General features: G+C 37.3%; 2 protein-coding genes across 3 annotated transcripts in view; one reads left to right on the top strand and one right to left on the bottom strand.

Moving 5' to 3' along the window:
• Positions 1-12,273, bottom strand: part of LOC109722720 (DNA polymerase epsilon catalytic subunit A-like) — a 28,984-nt gene extending 16,711 nt beyond the window's left edge. The window contains exons 1-26 of one of the 2 annotated variants that reach the window (XM_020250836.1): positions 12,019-12,273; positions 11,825-11,890; positions 11,671-11,730; positions 11,475-11,570; positions 10,850-11,010; positions 10,608-10,696; positions 10,275-10,492; positions 9,766-9,852; positions 9,491-9,625; positions 8,722-8,844; positions 7,935-8,018; positions 6,606-6,770; positions 5,938-6,114; positions 4,698-4,811; positions 4,184-4,288; positions 3,700-3,818; positions 3,467-3,608; positions 3,300-3,394; positions 3,098-3,203; positions 2,939-3,018; positions 2,661-2,837; positions 2,436-2,523; positions 2,209-2,289; positions 1,969-2,112; positions 1,160-1,255; positions 866-1,066 (exon numbers count right to left, since the gene is read on the bottom strand). In XM_020250836.1, the coding sequence (XP_020106425.1) occupies positions 866-1,066; positions 1,160-1,255; positions 1,969-2,112; positions 2,209-2,289; positions 2,436-2,523; positions 2,661-2,837; positions 2,939-3,018; positions 3,098-3,203; positions 3,300-3,394; positions 3,467-3,608; positions 3,700-3,818; positions 4,184-4,288; positions 4,698-4,811; positions 5,938-6,114; positions 6,606-6,770; positions 7,935-8,018; positions 8,722-8,844; positions 9,491-9,625; positions 9,766-9,852; positions 10,275-10,492; positions 10,608-10,696; positions 10,850-11,010; positions 11,475-11,570; positions 11,671-11,730; positions 11,825-11,890; positions 12,019-12,183 (3,174 nt within the window). In that variant the 5' untranslated portion in view covers positions 12,184-12,273. The other variant, XM_020250837.1, reaches the window with a different exon arrangement.
• LOC109722796 (pentatricopeptide repeat-containing protein ELI1, chloroplastic-like) lies at positions 15,731-17,645 on the top strand. Its single transcript, XM_020250940.1, has one exon. It carries the CDS (start codon positions 15,870-15,872, stop codon positions 17,355-17,357), a length of 1,488 nt encoding a protein of 495 aa, XP_020106529.1. The 5' UTR covers positions 15,731-15,869; the 3' UTR covers positions 17,358-17,645.

Genomic DNA, 19,822 nt, shown 5'->3' on the forward strand with positions numbered 1-19,822 from the left:
TATTTAAAGCAAAATATATCAATATGTTAGGTAGGTGCATGAACAGGACAAATCCATAGATATGCCAATGATCAGAAAGAAAAGGTCAAGGAAAAACAATATGGAGCAATAAAAATAGCCAATTGTTACGATCATATGAATAACCATGTGATGTAGCACGATCTTTAGCTTCATCCTAATAGCTGAATGTTATGGGGTAAAGAAGATGCTCAATAAACTTGTTTAGATCAATCAACCAAAGTTTCTCTCTCCAATCCATACAAAAGAGCAAGACGTATCAGACTAACTAATGGCCTGATGGTACAAATGCTAGAGAAGAGAGATAGCTGTTAACTGTACTCTCTTCCATGACCAATATATACTAAGATAGTGCTCTGGAGCAATAAGTTAAAAATAAAATATAAAACAGATATTTGGTGCAACTCTGCAAATTCATAATAGCTCAAAAAAGAAAGGGTATTTGGACATACATCCCAAAAAATCTTACGACCTACATATTGACCCAGCAAAGTTTACATATAATATACATCCCCTGAAACTTCAAAAGTTTACAAATAAACTTCTTCCCGTCAATTAAGCACAGAAGCTTGAACATTTATAGCTAAACGACTATTATATCATTTTAAAATATAGTCAATATTTGATGGAAAATGAAGAGAAAGAATTAAGATTAAAATGGTCAAACTTGCAAGGTTAAGACAGTCATTTGCATAGGAAATGATCAAATATCAGTTGCTAACTGATGGGGAGGGATATATGTTGCAAGTTTTCAAAGTTTAGAGGTAAAATGTTAGTAGAAATAAATACATATTCTAATCATTCAAAGAGATGTATATAGTCCAATTACCAAAAAAGAATGGCTTACCTGTGGCTCTCGAGCAACAATATATTGGCAATGCAGTCCTTTGTCTTTCACCATAGCATCCCCAAGAAAATCAGCAAGCCTCCTTGCTGTGGTTACAGCACATGACTTTTGCTCTCCATAATCAACTAAAGACTTACTCATTGTGCTTGATTCTGAGATGTAATCAAGCAACTCACCATCGGCGATATCAATTCCTTGATTCTGACGAAAAGATAAGCAGCATGTTTAGTATAACATGAATCGACTGTCTGACCAACTTATTAAAAAAAAGGCTGCTCTGAATTGACTTCTTACATCCAAAAGATCTAGCCAGCAGTTTGCAACAGATGCCACAGCCGCATAGCATTCCTCTAAGGTCGACCCATGGAGAAATTTGTCAAAAACCTCTGCCTGTTAATTAGAAAGAAGATTAGGAATGAGGAGTATATTTAAATGCATTATGAAATTCATTATTTGAAGCTTGTGAGCAGCATTATGGAAGTATATCAACAGCAAAAAAGGGTAAAAGGCCTCAAACATGAGAAAGTGTTGCCTCGACCTGATCGTTCATGGACAGGTCCTGTAAATCTTAACTTCAGGAACCTTAACATGTTCATGTAAACCATTGGATGTGCCCTAAAACATCTAAAAGGCTACATAACAAAAATATCAAGTTTAATACATCAATTTCTTATGCATCGAGCAATAGCTCTTTTTAAACCATTGATATTTCAGACTACTTGATGACCAGGAAATAGGATCAGAAAATTATAATTTCAAATATGTATGTTTTAGATGTTCCAGATTCCATTCAGGCGGTTTACAATTTGATTTGCAGTCCATTGTGATTGGATTATAGTGCAGAGTTCTTGAATGATATATTGGATCACAAGGTAGTTGGAAGTGCACTATGGTCTAAACCAGCACGCCGACACTATCTAACACAAATTTAAGTTGATTTAGTTGTTGAATGTGCAACTCTAATGAACTATATTATTTACCATTAATAATTATCAGATTGAACAAAGTAAATTATATAGGTCATTTTCAAGAAACCACTGTTTTTTACATTTGCAGTACCTCTATACAGAACAGAAGTGAACATACATAGAACAAAGACATACCTGGAAAACCTTTATAAGCTTCAGCTCACCTCTACGTTTGATCTCAAAGCCTTTGAGCTCTGCGAGGGTGCCATCTTCATTAAAAACAGCATACCTCTTCTTAATTAAAATTCCTTCTTCCTTTGAAGCTGGGAGTATCATTGCCTAGCATAAAGGTTCACAACAGTTTGGAAATAATGTACGAGAAAAATGCATAAAACTCTGAATTTTACCAAGGAACTTTTGTTGCAAGAATTTTACCTTGTATGGCCCATCAACTTCAAATTCTATGGAGCATTCACTGTGTGTAGTGTAAATCTTATTAACTGGATCTTTAAGTGTCTGGCAGGAGGCTCAAGAAACAAATATATAAGTGAGGTAGGTTCAGTTAACTAATATAATGAGAGGATACTGCATGAATGTAGAGAGAGGAATCAGAATAGAAGCACACTGGCCACAACAATACATTTCCTGGGTCATTCCTTTACCTGGTACTGGTCATTAGTGTTGTTCCTTGCCACATCGACATTAAGCATTACACATGGATATGAGATGGTGAGTTTTCTATATCCATCTCTGAGAGAAAGACAGCAAAACAGAAGATAAGCTATTTACGCTAGTACAAGCCAAAATAATTAAAATGTGTTATGTAATAAAATGTCTTCCTTCAGATGAGTGATTAGGAATATTTAAGGGATAAATAATGAACTCACTTTGTTTTAAAGGTAAAATTCTCAGGAAAAGAACCAGGAAGAGCACACCAGATGCCATCTGTATCTAGTTCAAGTGGCCTTCCAATCTTCTCAACGAGTAAACGTGCATTTTGTATTATCTTCGCACCCGTATAGGTTACAACCCCAGCCATTTCCATTGAATACCATCTTGCACCCCTTTAGAAAGCCAAAGTAAAAACTTTATTAGTCCCTACATACCTATCCACCAAGCATAACAGATGTAAGGTTAAAAGTAAAATCATTCAAATGAAACTCACTTGCGCATGACGTATCCATAGAAGGAATTCAAGATGCATTTGTGAGCAAGCTGTAGAGAATCATAGAGAACAACCATATCCTGCAAGAGGGGTATTAGGAAATCTAATGAGAATAGTCATACGCTGATATATTCAAAATAAGGGAGACAATCATAGCACCTGTGCTTCCTGAATCTTTATAGAATTTCCACTTGCTTTTGCCTCTGCTAATTTTCCCTTCCATACCTTATTAAGACCTTTGTACTCATACCTCCTGTCCCGGAAACTGAAATTCAACAGTAAAACAAGGTTAAACTTTAATGCAAAGCACAAGATCAGAATAAGGGTTTTAAAAGGTAGAGGGAATTAAAAGTTGGTAAACCTTCGGACTGTGTCCACATAGAAAGGATTTTCACGCATGCATATTCCAGCCTCTCTAAGTTCTGTGATTGGCTTGTCAAGAACCCTTTTATATGCCTGTTTTGAATCATTATTAGGGCACTTAAGAGGCTCTTTGATGAAACTGTTCTACTGTAGGTGCTTGCTTACCTTCTGGCAGTACTTTTTTAACCGTTCCTTCAACTTCAACTGTTGGTCTGATTTTGAGAGGTCAAGAAAGGGCTTCAAGGACTCACTGTTACCACTGTCTACTAGCTCTGACTCAATTTGTTTCTTTATGTGATAATAATCACTAAAATGAAAGGGATAATTGTAATAAATTAGTACGATGAAAAGTGCAAGTTTATCTCGCCATGAAGTTTAAATAAACAGTAAATGTAAACCTCTTTTTTCCCATGTATGTCTCCCCCCTCCAAACCCATTCAAGCTTTCTAAGGCAATTCTTTCCTGGACGGTTAAAATCGCAAGCAGTACAGACGACGTCTGTAACAATTGATGGTGGCTGCAGTGACAGGTGAGATTTATACACATCGTTATCGAAGTAAATAGGACTGTATACAACCTTGATGTAACTAATAATAAAAAAAATATATTGAATTTATGGAGAAAAGTCTCTCATAGGAGAAAAAAGCAGGGCAGCATAGATTCGCATTTGAAAATAAATGTGACAGTTTATACATTACAGCACCAATCAAAGCAAAGTTATTTATTAATAATAATAGAGAGCTACCAAGTTTTTTTGGATAGCTTTTCTTTTGAAAGTCATGGAAGTTTGTGTAAGCAAAAGGCCTAGTCATATATATATAGAATGATGTAACGATGCCATCCAAACGGAAGAGACACGCATGTAAAAAATCATGGCCATACCTGTAGTCTGTTCGTTAAAATAATGTTTGGATACATAGCAGCAACATCTAGATGATAAATGAGAGGGTGCTCCTCCCTTGTTGGATGATCCCGCAATAACATGAGCTGCCAGATAAAACAAAAAGTACACAGCTTAGCCAAAATATTGCTTCGTAGGTAAAACAAGTTAAATATATAGAGTACTTCACCTATTTTTTCAACGTAGAAAATAATATAATTCAATGTTTGATAAATACTCTCTATCAAGCTAAGATGTAAGAACTGCAGAACTTAGATGGGATTCGCTGTAATTTATACTAAGAACTGCAGAAACTTGATGGGATAAGTTGTAACTAATAAAATACTTGTATAGAGCAGAATTTATGTAATTTAATCTGAAGTAGAATGAGTTATATTAGTAAAGTTTGGTACAGTCAAACTTTGTGTTTTTCACTTCTTGTTAAAGTGTCACAGGATTAAAAAGTTAAGATCTTTCGTATACGGAATTTAGAAGGGATAACAGTTATTAAATCACCTTATCTAATATGGCATTCTTCACATCCTCATAGTTCAAGATAGAATCAACATCCATTTTCCCCTCTACTGTTATTGCATATTGCAAATCACGATCAAGATTGCTGATCAGTTGCTGAAAGAAGAGCAATACATTAATGTCAGAAAAATCAGCTGCCAGATGAAGTTATGTGGACACAAAAAGAAACACACAAACACACACTAGCACAAAGCATGCAACCGTTAAGGAAAGGTATGAACAATGTCTACCTATTTAGGAGACGTTATGACGTTTGCCAAATGATAACCTTCATTATATGTAAAGCTATGGATAAAGGATGCCAATGTGGAAGCCAATGAGGTGATACGAGTACACCACAATGCTAAATTTTGTGGCTGATGTAACGAAGTTTCTTTAATCTTAATTGTTGCCTCTGCCAAGTATTTTTTGTTCACATCTGAGAACTCAATGATACCGGAAAGAAATGGAACATACTTCAAGGGAAGTGCAGTGCAGAAAGGACATGGAGCAAAACAAAGACAGGATGACATGGAGCAAAACAAAGAGAGGATGGGAGCTTAGAGGTAGCAAAATAAAGACAGGATTGAAACTTTGACAAATACGAAGGTAAAATCCAACTATGATGTGTTATATAGACAAATAGAGTAGAGGAGCAAGCAAGTCAGCAACCAGACAAGCAGAGAAAGCTAACTAGCTTTTCGCTAATTATATATGCCCAATCACTACTAATTACTGCCATACAAATGTGCCTAATAAGGATTGACCTAGCCAAAAATAGTCATTACATATAATTTACAAAAATAAAATATTTTAACTGGTTACCGACCACAGCTGCTTAATAGACTGGCATGTGAAACCTAGATACCATTAGTCCCTAGTTTGAAGATGCAGCGGCATATCCAGAATTCTATAGCGGGAGGGACAAAATATTATGCCGTAATGTTGAGCTTTTTCTTATTAATACATGTTAATTTCACCTTATTGTTGGTTTACAATTCTGCATCTTCTACATTAGATATATTTGCCCTTACTTTAACAGGGAATTTCATTAATTATCCCGGGTGAGAGGGGGTATCTATATATTCCATGGATAGGGATCTCCCACTCCCTCACCCGCTGGTGTATTTGGCTCTGGTCGTGTGAATATGTCTGCCTAATGCAGAGGTTTAAATTTCTGACATGACATCTTGGAAATAAACAAGTCCAGAAAAAATGAGGGAATGCTACAAGGTAAAATAACCTCGTATGCAGATGGATCGAGTTGAAATTTTGTAGGAAGATCAGATCTAAAGACGCCAGTTTCAAGACATTCTACATGGCCCCCAATATATGTCTCACTTTCTAAAAGCCGGTTGTTATAGAACTTCTCCGGATCAGCTTGGTGCTTGTTAGGACAAATAACATTTGCCTGATACGCCTGTAAATTTAAACAAGTGCATCACAGTGAGTACAAAGGTGTAAAAATGCAACTAAAATAGGAGGATAAAAAAGCCAGAAACTGGTGTTGTGGGTACTTTCTTTCAATATTATAATGCTATATTGTTCCATAAATAGGGACAAATCATAAGAGCATAAAGCAGTGAACATGAAATGAAAAATTAAACAAAGGGCATGTGTTTTACTTTTTGTCATTAAAATTAAAGTGAAAAAATGACAGGCATATTAATATATCAGACTAAAGGTATAAACAAATCTCCTTTGAGAATGCCAGCTCAACTATTTATTAGCCTATGCAAACAAAATAAAGAACAGGATCCCAAGCTTGTCAAGTAGAACATAGAAGAACTTCAACGAATGAAAAAAAAAGAAGGAAAGAGCTTCTTGAGCTATCAATGGCATATAAGAAATGTACATTAGCAACCTTTGTGGGTGATAGCCATCAACATAGTAAATTAGTTTAATAATCACCTGGACCATGAGAAGCATTTCACAAAGTGTTCCACTTCCTTTCCTCAAGACCTCATCCGGCGGCATAGGTATTATAGTTGCAAGAGAGAAAATAAATGGATGAACATATGTCATGTATAGGTAGTACGTTGCTACAGCATCTGATACAGAATAAGAAGCCATTTTCTGAAAGGAAATCAATGTAAAACATTAGAAAATTCATAGGGAAGTTGTAAAATGACAAAGTCAGGCAGTTGGTGACATTTCTAGAACAAGTAGCAATCAAAGTATGTGCCTTTTGACCTAGCTTTTGAAATTACTTCCCTACTCCTAGAAGTAGCAGCCAGACAGTTGACAAAAAGAAAGGCTCGAAAGTCTGTTGAGGCAGGAAACCCAAAGGGAATCTCTAGGCCAGAAAAGTAGCTCTAGTTTTGAACTTTTCCTTCTGCTACAACAGGTTGCATTTGGAGGAATTTAATGAAGAAAAAATTGGTGCTTTGTTGAACGGCTCTACTCAAATAACACTTCTAACAAAGCCCCAGCGGAACAAACAGGCCTTTAGGCACATAGTTCTCACATGCTTGATCGTTTGCATTTCTGAAGCAGGTTTAAATACATTATTTCTATCAGCATATTACATAGGGCTGGCAAATGAGCGAGCCGGCTCGTGTTCGGCTCGCTATTCAGCTCGCTCGAGCTCGACTCGAAATTAACTGAGCTGAGCTTGAACAGGAAAAAAAAAAACTCGAAATTTATTTTAAACCGAGCTTGAGTATTACTGGGCTCGCTCGAATTAGGTTATATATATATATATATATATATATATATATAAAATATATATTTTAATTATATATAATAATATATATAATGCATTTAGTTATATGCATACAGAGTTAGGTTATTGGGCATATTTGCTGGCCCACAAAAACAAACCAGCAAATCCCTACTCTAATTATTGTCTCTCTCCCTCTCTTTCACTTGCTCCCAAAGTCGCTTCCCCTAAATTATTTTTCTTAATATTATAACACCGTATTTCATGCATTTATTTTTGTATGTTGAACTATTAGACATATTTTTGTATCAAATTTTACATAATGATCTATAAAAATTAAATTATAGATTGCATGATGTTAAGAATTTCAAGCGGCTCGTTTAAGACTCGAGCTCGCTCGATTCGAAGTTAGGCTCGTTCGAGCTCGGCTCGAATTAATTTCAAGCCAAACTTAAGCCTAAATTTAGGCTCGAAATTAATTTCAAGCCAAACTTGAGCTAAGATAAGCTAGCTCAAGCTCGGCTCGTTTCCACCCCCTAATATTACATACTGTTAGAAATCAGATTATAATATGTTACCTGAGGCTGTTCCATGGCAAAGCGGACCATGTCTTCAGGATTCACCTCCAATGGATTGTAACCCAACTTAGCCTTTGTAACAGCCTAGAAATTAATAGAAGAAAAAGGAAAGTAACTACAATTTGATCATTCATCAAAAGATGATAAAGGTCAAGAAGCTCAGTAAGCTATAGAACAGAGAATGCAGAGCTAGAATCATAATATCCAGCCATAGCTATGTATAGAGTGCACGTACCAACCAACGAAAAGCGGTATGTTACAACAAGTATATTCAGAAAAGCCATTCAAAATATGGTGGCCCTTAAAATTTGCTAATCATAATAAAAATGATAAAGATGCTGATTCAAATACTGAAACTTTTCTGCTACATAGTAAGAAATGCATCTAAAAAAGGGTGTGAGCTATACTATAACGTTTGGTTGAAATCATATAATAGGACAGACAGAGTGAAAATGAAAACATGGGATTCTTAACTGGACAGATAGAGTGAAAAAGAATATGTGGAATTTTTACTCCCAGAGTAGCCTGATTGGAATCGATGAAACTAAAAATGGCATTGCAAAGTGTCACCTGATAGGACAACTAGCAGACCATTATAATAGACATACTAGAAGACAGCACATTTCCATAGCACATAATATTGAAGCTAGAGAGAAGTACTAAAGCACCCAATACAGATAAGAAATAATCAATAAATATGGCAACAAGAGCTGAAAACAATGCACCTTACAATTAATATTAAGAAAATAGTGCATTCATGCATTTCCTTGAGACGTGATCATTTCACCTTTAGGCCATGGCTCCCTTGAGGAAGATAACTGTCACGTTTGACCCAAGCAAAACAATCAAGATGGCAAGAAAATTTAGCACGGCATTCTCCTTGATTGCTGTCATGCTGGAAACCTATTTCCTGGAAGGACAACATAAAAGCAAGCTCTCTATATGAATTGCACAAACAGAAGTAAAATAACCATTTGAAAGGAAAAAAAGAGGAGAAGAATGTGCAGTATGTAGTAGCATCCCTTGCATCCAGTCACATTGACTGAGAATAACAAAATATAATGAGAAAGCGCAGAGTGCATTGGCCAAGAACTTGCTTCCAGCCGTTCTATTTTAGTTGCAAGAAGTTTAGAACCTTGCACATGCAGCATGTCTAATATTTTAGTCTCATGCTTATGTCACTTCCAATATTCTGAATATCAAGACACACAGACAGTCCTAGAGTAAATCATATCTTCACATAGTTGTTATCTGCCAAATTAAGGAGGAAAGTTATAGAAATTATTTTGGCTATACAGCAAAAATAATGAACTAGGCTTTATCATTCCCATCAACACAGTGCTGGTTAACACAATAAGGAAACTGTAGATCGATGCAAAGTAGATACAGCGAGTATAGTGGTAATAGAAATACAGCAAACAACAAATATCAAGAGGCATAGCACTAAATAACCTGGTTTAAGTAATACAGTAGATAGAAGAAATAATCTTTCTGGTACAATGCTAAGAATGTGAAATTATTTAATGGATGGCTGAGTTGACAAACTCACAGTATACCTCACTCATCTTAATTCCGTGATGAGCAGCTCGTTTCTCCAAGAACGGCCAATCAAAGAAATCACCATTGTAGGTAACATAGATACCAGGCTTCACCTCTTGCATGTGGGAAAACCATGCTTTAAGTAGCTCTTCCTGTAACAATACAGTAGAAAGTAAAAGAAAGTAGGAGTTGCTCTTAATATTCTCAAGTAATGGGATTGCTCTTAATATTCTCAAGTAATGGGAACTGAAATTAAAGAACCTGACTTGATAAGATAGATTTTACAGATTACCTCATTTTTCACATTCTTAACTTTAAAGTACCCCTCATATTCTGGTTTAGGGGTATATTCCAAATCCTCGATATCTTCCCCTACACACTATTAAAAAAAATGCAATAAATAAATAAAGTGAAAAAAGAAATTCAGTTATCCACATTGAGTGCAAAAGATGTTGAGTATGATGAGAAGAAGCATAATAAATTATCATGTATGTATGTATTGATACATATAAAATCAGCATAATAAATTATCATGTATGTATTGATACATATAATATCATCCATACTGGACATGCCAATCTATGAGAATCCAGTGACTTTCTAGCAGTATTTATCCATACTAGTCCTGCAATATTACATTCTATAAGTATCTAGTAGCTACATGGGACACCAGTAAACCAAAGAACGAAAAGAAGAAAAACCAAATTCTTGTATAAGAATCAAGTGTTCTATGCCTCAGCAATTCAAAAAGTTTTGGGTTCTGAAGAAACAAAAATGCGGAACTCAGGAACTTCGTCACACCTCTCTGTTGATTATCAAGAACCCTTGCCCATCAATCATGTATGATATCATCATTATCAGATCATACTCAGCATCTGGAAACTTCAGTGGTAGTTTGGTTGTTTCAATATCAAATGCACAAACATGAACTTCTGCACGTTGAAGAAGATCGTCCCTTTCGTCAAGCAAAATACCCGAACTAGATACACCAACATCATACCACTTCCCGCATCTAATGTCTGACATGAGAGAAACAGAGAAATAAGACATGGCGGGTGCAGAAAATAGCAAGAGAACAAGTTGCTAGGTAGAGAAGCAATGGTAAAGTACTGAATATTGAGAGCAACAGCTCACCATTATCAATAGCAAAGCGGACATGGTAGGGAACATCATATTCACGCAGATCAACTATACAATCAAAATAATCTTGTGGCCTTTCTCTGCTGCAATTAACAGAAGTACAAAAGTAGTTTAATGAAGGACTACAAATTCCAAGCAAAGCATTAAGAGAAAAGCAATTCAAAGATGCTGAGAAGGCAAGATAATGCAGAATGAATGGCAAGTTTAGAAACAAAACCGGCATAATATGAGATTACCTTTTTACATTGTAAATGGATTCAAATGCTTCTGCAGCATCCAACTTTGCTTGGTTCCTTTCGACAACATGCAGTAGTTCATTCCTTACATATATCAATTGTTGGACAGTGTCAAACTGGATCTTTAGATATTGTCTATGCAAACCAGAGAGATGGTTTTTCTGTGAATCCCCAATATAAGTTAGTATTGCCCTATGAAAAGTAAAGGAGATATAATTGCATTTACATAAACATAAAACATGAAAAGACTAAAGAGAAATGCATCATAATAACGAAAATAACAAATTTCAATGTGAATCCAGTATTAGGGCACATTAATCCCTAATGACCAACAATACAATGAATAACAAGAAAAAAAATAGTAATTAACAAAAAGCTTGCATTGAATTACAAGATGGCTCCATAAACTAATCCACACATGCAAAAGCAAATAAAATGGCATCACAATGCTGATTTTTGATCTTCTCTAACATATGGCACAATAGAAAGAGTGACAAATGACATCAAATATTTGAATTGCCATCTTATAAACCAAATAATATTGTAATCAATGCCCGGTGATAAAAATAATTAACAAACACAGCATGATTGGGCATGAAGTGAAGTTAATTCGGCACTATCTTACTAAATCCAGATCCTCCTTCTCCGCGATCTCTATATCAGTTATTCTTCCTTCATACCGCCGTCTGAGATATGCCTCGACTTCCAACTCCGTATTGTCCTGAATCATGCTAATATAAGTGAGATCGACCGGGAAAAAGAAATATGAACACCCCAACCATTTAGCAAGAGATCTTTGTATTCGCAGGTGTCCTCCTCACCTTCGAGGCAGCATAAAAGTAAGGTCGGAACTTGTACTTCACTTTGAATGTGGATCCATCCTGCAACCAAAAACAAAACTTTGTTCTTTAAACGCAAACATATTCTGCATTATATAGTTAGATGCACAGCAAAAATAGAGATTACAAACTTTACCTGGGAAACAAAGTAAAGATCGACGCAGCTGTAGATCTTCCCAGTGTCCTGATCTTCCCAAGACGACTAAACATGAAATTGGGCGCGGCGCAAATAACACGATTTTAGTAGAAAGACAGAGAATTTGCAAGCTTCAAAGATCAAAATGGGAATGAGGGGCTGAGGAAAAAGGAGAGGAGAAGCAGATCGCTTACCGGAGCTAGCGTTAGCAACCACCCGAGCCTTCTCTCGCCCTCGGTGAAGAGGGCGAACCCTAGCTTGCTCTCGATGACCTCCTCCGCGCCGAGGCGAATCTTCTGCTTCGACGATGCGTTCCTCGCGGCGCCGAACCTCTCCCTCCGCCTCCCCTCGCCATTCATGGCGATCGCCTAGAGAGAGAGAGAGATCGAGATCGGGGTAGAACCCTAAATGCTCTTGGACGGGACGCTCGGGAGTGGTGAGGGGCTTTAAGCCATTTTCCCGCGCTTTTCCATCTCCGCATTTGGTTAGAAGGGTAGGAGGCAAGGGTAGGAATGTGATGTGCGCCGGGCCGGCGCGGCCCACATTTGTCGGGGCTGAAACGGGCCGCAGGACAGCCCGGCACGGCCTGGCCATGCCGTGCCTGACCAAAGTTCTTGGACCCTGACCCAGCACGGCCCCCGGCCCAGACTGTACGGACCGTGCCATGCTGGGCCAAACTTCGGAACAACCCTTTTTTATTTTATTAATTTTATTTAAAAAATTTTTAAAATAAAAATAAAATTATTATTTTTTAAAAAAATAATATATAAGTAAACAAAATTAAATTTTTAAAATATATTTATAAAATATAAAATTTTTAAATTATTCTAAAATTTTAAAATTTTTTGACCAAAATACCCTCCCAACAGTCAAAATTTTGGCTGTTAAGAAGGGCATTTTGGTCCAATAGACCCATCTCCCATGGGTCTGTCATAGCAGACCCTTGGGAGAGCCCCAAAACCTAAACCCAACTCCCAAAGCATTGGGAGTTGGGGTGGTATAGGGGGCCTTGGGAGTTGGGTACAACCCAACTCTATGCCCGGGCTTGGCTCGGGAGGCACTGGCCACACGGGCTGGGCCGGGGCATCCCCTCAAGCCCTGCACGACTCATGCCCGTGTCGTGTCGGGCCACCTGGCCGCAGGAGCAAGGCCTAGCACGATCCTGTTTAACTGGCCGAGCCGGCCCGACAGGAGTGCTATAGTGCTCGTACCGTGCCTGGCCCAGCCCGCTCTCGTGCCGGGCCGAGCGGTCCACAAACCGCCCCGCAGGTTTGACACGCCTAAGTAGGGGTAGGAATGTAAAACGGGTTGGGCCTAGGCATAGCACAGTAGTAACGAGTTCGTGCCAGGCTGGCCCGACCAGCAATCACGGGCCATGTTGGGCCAAGAGGATCGAGCCCGTCAGCCCGGTATGGTACGGCCATTTACGGGCCTAGACCGTACCGGGCAGACATTTAGTGTGTGGCCCTGAACGGCGGGCCGTGCCTGCCGGGCCAGCACGGCCTGGTCTTGTGGGCTTCTAGAGAGTTGGGGACCATCCCCAGCTCCCAAGGCGAACCTTGGGACCTGGGGAGCCAGCTTGGCTCCTATGGTCCCAAGGCTGAGGAAATAGGGCCTGCTCTTCTTTGGAAAAAAAATAATAATAATTTTGAAAATTATTTAAAATTTTAATATTTTATAAGTATTTTAATAATTTTTATCTTTTAGCCAACATATTAGGAAAAAAATTATTTTTTATTTTTAAATATTTTATATAGTTTTAAAATAAAAAATATTTAAAGAGCCAGCCCAGAGCTTGACCTGGCCCGACACGACCCGTGCCATCCGGGCTAGAGGCCGTGCTAGGTCAGTGTTCAATAAAACCTTCCGATTCTAACCGGACAGAGCCGGGCCGACCCCTAGCCCCGCTTTAGCTCGGATAAATGTGATTAAATCTGAAGTATTTAAAACCTATTTTTTATTTTTCTATTTATAACTATTCACTATCTTTCTTATTCCATCTTATCTAATCAAACGTAATTTTTCTTATTCCCAGAAATAACCTAATTTTCATCCAAATGCAAAATTGATCTAATCCCCACTTATATCTCAATTTATACCTATCTTTGAAATAGCCATTTTTTATTTATTCCCGAACCAAACGATATCAAAAGCTGTCAAGAGCCGCATAATTGCAACGTCTATCAATCCTATGCAAAAACACCCATAACATCCTTGCCTAACATACGAGTGAACTCAAGTTCCATGAGCCATTCCAAACCCTAGTTAGTTAATTCGTGTTTAATACGCGAATTAAACGGCGATTTTTTTACATACGAATTAAACGGCAATTTTCGTATTTTTCCGAAATTTCGAAAAAAAACTCGATTTCTTCCTCAAAAATCATTATTCGCGAATTATTCGCGATTCGCGAATATTTCGCCCAAAAAATCGGCGATCGCGGTCGCGGACTCGCGGCCGAGGGCCGCGTCGTCGCCGCTCTTGTCGCCGCTCGTGTCGTCGCTGCTCTCGTGGCCGCTCGCGTTGTCGCCGCTCTCGTCGCCGCTCGCATCATCGTCGTCCTCCGCCGCTCTCGTCGCCGTTCGCATCATCGTCGTCCTCCGCCGCCCTCGCCGGCGCCGGGAGCAAGGGCCGCGGCAGCGGATCCCATCTCCTCGCCCGATGCCGTTATGGAAAAATGGAAGTTGAATAGTAAAAATGCGGGACTTTTGGGAGCCTGGATGGTGCGCAGTCCACGAGGCTATTTCAGCCTCGTGGACCGCATGAGGGGAGGTCCACAGTGGACCTCCCTCTCATATATATATATATATATATATATATATATATATATATATATATATATATTNATACTGGCCGTTAAAAATTATCAATTTTGTGAGCTTTTGATCGTAAGGTAAATAATGTCAAAAAATTATAAAATTTGATTTCTAAATGTTTCAAATGCTCTAGATAACGTTTAACGGTGTGGATCGTCGATTCGGAAGCTCTATCATCGAAAACAACTTATGAGTACGAGGGCGATCATACTCATAATAGTATAGTAGCCGGACTCTATATATATAAATATATATATATTATATTTAATCTATATATAAAAATTATAATAATAATATATATAGTATATTAATTATTATATATTTATTATATAGCCGAATTTTTGATCTCGAATTTTTAATTGATGAACGTATTATATCCGTATAAATCACGTATCCGAATAATTACCGAGCCCATTTTTTAGCCGTATTTTTCAACGAATTTAAAAATTTAAAAACGAATTTTATCCGAATTATACCCGTACCGAATTTTTGCGGAATCCGAATTAACTAACTATGTTACAAACAAAGAGCTGATTAGTGTTTGATAATAAATTCTCACAGTAAAATAAAATTAAAATTATAAAATAATTAAATATATAACTATAATAAGTGTGAAATTTACGCAACCCTTGCATTATTTTGAAAAAAATAAATTAATTTTTTAAAAATAAATTTAGAAACTATTTTACGCAGAAACCACTTAAGCTAACGGTTCTAAGGAAGTGAAGCCCATGACTGCCTCGCTTCCTCCTCCTCCGCCCCACTCTCCTCCGTCCCCAGCCGAGCAATGCGAGCGCATCCTCTCCACCCTCCGCTCCCGCTCCCCTCTCCCTCCCTCCCACCTCCGTGCCCTCCACGCCGCCGCCGTGAAGAGCGGCGCCGCCGCCCTCCACCCCGCCTTCTACCCCGCCCTCGTCGTCGCCTCCTCCCGCTCCTCCGCACACCTCGACGCCCTCCTCTCCTACTCCCTCCTCCGCTGCCGCGCCGTCGCCCCCTCCTCCGCCGCCGCCGCCTCGGCGCTCCCCGCCCTCCTCCGCTCCGCCGCCGCGCTCCCCTGCCTCGCCGCCGCCCTCGCCGCCCACGCCCTCGCCCTCAAATCCGGCCTCGCCGCGCGCCGCGTCGCCGTCGCCACCGCCCTCGTCGCCCTCTACTCCTCCCTCCGCCGCCCCGCCGCCGCCCGCGCCGTCTTCGACCGCGCCCTCCGCCGCGACGCCGTCCTCTACAGCACCATGCTCGCCGGCCTCGCGAAGTGCGGCCTCTTCTCCGAAGCCCGCGATCTGTTCGACGAAATGCCCGAGCGGAACGCCGCCTCGTGGAACACCGTCGTCGACATGTGCTGCAAGATGGGCGACTTGCGCGCCGCGAGAAACCTGTTCGACGAAATGCCCGAGAGAAATGTGGTCTCGTGGAACGCGATGATTTGCGGGTACGCGAAGGCCGGTGACCCTGACTCTGCCCGCGAGTTGTTCGATGCGATGCCGCGAAGAGATTCTGTTTCTTGGAACGCCATGATCGGTTGCTACGTCCGCAACGGGCGATTCCCAGAGGCACTGGAGTTGTTTAGGTCGATGCAGGAATCGAATGTCAAGCCCGATGAAGTAACCGTCGTTGCGGTACTCCCTGCTTGTGCTCATCTGGGTGCATTAGATATTGGGCGGTGGATTCATGCCTACATTCGAAAGCAGAGGATTAAGATGGACGTTCATGTAAGAACCGCGCTTGTTGAGATGTACGGTAAGTGCGGAAGCTTAGAGGATGCGATGAGGCTATTCGACCATGCGGCGAAGAAGGACGTGTTCCTGTATAACACGATTATCGAGGTTCTTGCGATGCATGGGGCGGTAGAGAAGGTTTTCGAGGTGTTTGATTATATGAGGAGTGAAGGGTTCGATCCGAATGATGTTACTTTTATCGCGCTCTTGAGGGCTTGCAATCACGTTGGATTGGTCGAAACCGGACTGAAGTACTTCCACATGATGAACACCGAGTTCCGATTGGTGCCGAAGGTTGAGCACTATGGGTGCGCTGTGGATTTGCTCGGTCGAACTGGGCGTTTGGAAGAAGCTCGTGAGCTGATCTTGGGAATGCCGATGGTGCCGCCTCCCGTAGTTTGGACATCTTTGCTTAGTGCTTGTGTGATACATGGAAATCATAAGCTAGGAGAGGAGGTGGCTCTCCATCTGATAGAGCTCGAACCACGGAGTTGCGCAAATTATGTAATGCTAGCGAATATGTACTCTAAAGCTAATAGGTATGAATATGCTGCGAAAATTAGGCGAATGATGAAGGAGAACGGTGTCGTAAAGAAGCCCGGTTGCAGCTCGATTGAGATCGATAACAGGGTTTACGAATTTTTCGCGGGAGATCGAGACCATCCTCGGTGCAAGGAGACATACGAGATGTTGGATCGAATGGCTTCGAGGTTAAAGAGGGAAGGATACAAGCCATGCCTTCTCTCTGCTTTGCATGATGTGGATAAGAGTGGAAAGGAACAAGCTTTGCTTCATCACAGTGAGAAGTTGGCGCTTGCATTCGGGTTGATCAGTACGAACAGCGGAGCCGCGATTAGAATCGCGAAGAACCTTCGCATTTGCGAGGATTGCCATTTGTTCATGAAGTTGGCATCGAATCACTACAAAAGGCAGGTTATAGTACGCGATTGCAATCGGTTTCACCACTTCAATGAAGGATCTTGTTCTTGCTCAGATTATTGGTGACCAAATATCAGATTCTGCTGTGTGATTATATAACTAGCTTTTCCGGGAAACTAGTTGATCAGTTATTAGGGTAAATGGGATGATCATTTTTTGTGTATAGTTTGGTTAATTTGGAGCATGAAAGCACCCACAGATGCAAAGGAGAATAATAACAGGAGATCCAATAACCAACCAATTTGTTCTTACCAAAAATCTTAAGAATGCCTATACTTGTATACTATCATTTTCCTGCAAATTGTTCATTGTATTGCTTTGGGTGCAAGATTATACTGCTTTTTCTTGTTTGTGTATGTTTGTCTTTCGACAAATTTTGTTATTTGTTTCTTATTTTTGCGCCAAAATACGAAACCTACTGGAAAATACACATTTTTCACTTTTTTTGTCTTCACTTTTAAATCTACATTTTGTCCTTTTTTAAGTTTTAGAAATATTTTTAAAAATTACTGATTTAATAGAGCGGACAAAATGACTACATTTAAAAGTACTTCTAAAAATTAGGGCGGTAATGAAAAAAGGAAATAACCCAATTATGCTTCCTTATTTATATATTTATACTTGCTATAATATTTATAAGTTTGAGGTGTAGGTTAGTTTTTTTTTTTTCTATGGAGAGAAAAACTCAACCTTTGAATTTTTTAGATTTAAAAGCAATTAAGAAATTCCATACGTCCATCCATCTTATCGACTTATCCGTTCATTTTTCCTGCCCGTTCCATCGTTTCATCGTCCATTTTTTTTATTATATAATTAACCCATAACTAAATTTTAAAATTTCTTCTTATTATTAGTTAGGTCATAACTTTTTTTTATTTTTTTAAACATAACATTAATATGTTCATAACTAAATTTTTAAATTTCTTTCTATTATATTAGCCCATAACTAATTTTTTAACTTTTTTTTCAACTTACAAAATTAATATTTTTAAATTTATATTTTTAAAATTATGTTTTAAATTTGTATAGTTTAAATTTCACTAATTTTATTTTTTAAACTTATAAATTAATATTTTGTAATTTTTTAAAATTTATAATTTTTTTGATTTATCATTTAAATTCGTACATTTCAGCTATAACAATTATAAATTTATACGATTTGAGTAATCTAAAGTTTATTAAATTCAATCATAAATTAGAATAAATTTTTAAAATAAAAAATCTTTTTTTATAACTATATTCTAACTTTTTCCATTTTTCAAATTCACTAATTTTATTTTTTTTAACTTATAAATTAATATTTGTAATTTTTTAAAATTTATAATTTTTTTAATTTATCATTTAAATACGTACATTTCAATTATAACAATTATAAATTTATACAATTTGAGTAATCTAAGTTTATTAAATTCAATCATAAATTAGAATAAATTTTAAAAATCAAAAAAATCTTTTTTATAACTATATTCTAACTATTTTCATTTTTCAAATTCACTAATTTTATTTTTTAAACTTATAAATTAATATTTGTAATTTTTTAAAATTTATAATTTTTTTAATTTATCGTTAAATTTGTACATTTCAACTATAACAATTATAAATTTATACAATTTGAGTAATTTAAATTTATTAAATTCAATCATAAATTATAATAAATTTTAAAAATCAAACAAATCTTTTTTTATAACTATATTCTAATTTTTTTCTTTTTTCCTGCCCATCCTTATCAGCTTATCCGTTCATTTTTCCTGCCCATTCCATCATTTCATCCGTCCATTTTTTTTAATTATATAATTAACCCATAACTAAATTTTAAAATTCCTTCTTATTATTAGTTAGGTCATAACTAAATTTTTTATTTTTTTAAACATCAAATTAATATGTTCATAACTAAATTTTTTAATTTCTTACTATTATGTAGTTAAACCATAACTAATTTTTTACTTTTATGTTTTAAATTTGTATAGTTTAAAATTCACTAATTTTATTTTTTTTAACTTATAAATTAATATTTGTAATTTTTTAATTTATCATTTAAATTCGTCCATTTCAACTATAATATCTGTTGAAATTACATAAGAAATTGAGGAATATTGAATTACAATTTAAACAATTCAAAAAATAAAAATATTAAAATTATATAATTTTAAATTTTTAAGTTTTAAGTTTTAAAATCTAAAAATAAAATGTTATATAAATTAAGTTTATAAATTAAAAATAATTTAAATTAATTAACTCTAAATTTTATAAATTTTAAAAAATTGAAAAATAATCTGATCAAAGCTTATAAACTTTTCAAATTCATAATTTTCGTTATAAATTTATTTATATTCTTGAGTATGCTATATTTATATAATTTTCATTAAAATTTTATTGCACGTGTACGTTTGCTGGTTCTATAAAAACAAAATTAACGTACTTCTATCATTTTTATTTTCTATATAAATTATAAAAAATAGGCGAAACTGTGACGGAACTCTTACAAAGGGGTGGGGGCAACGTGCAGCAATTTAAAATTTTGAAAGGAAAAA

This window comes from Ananas comosus, linkage group 17 (genome assembly GCF_001540865.1).
Source record: "Ananas comosus cultivar F153 linkage group 17, ASM154086v1, whole genome shotgun sequence".
NCBI lineage: Eukaryota > Viridiplantae > Streptophyta > Magnoliopsida > Poales > Bromeliaceae > Ananas > Ananas comosus.

Excerpts from the sequence above, each read along its gene's own strand:
- LOC109722796 (XM_020250940.1), top strand. The coding sequence starts at position 15,870 with ATGCTCGCCGGCCTCGCGAAGTGCGGCCTCTTCTCCGAAGCCCGCGAT.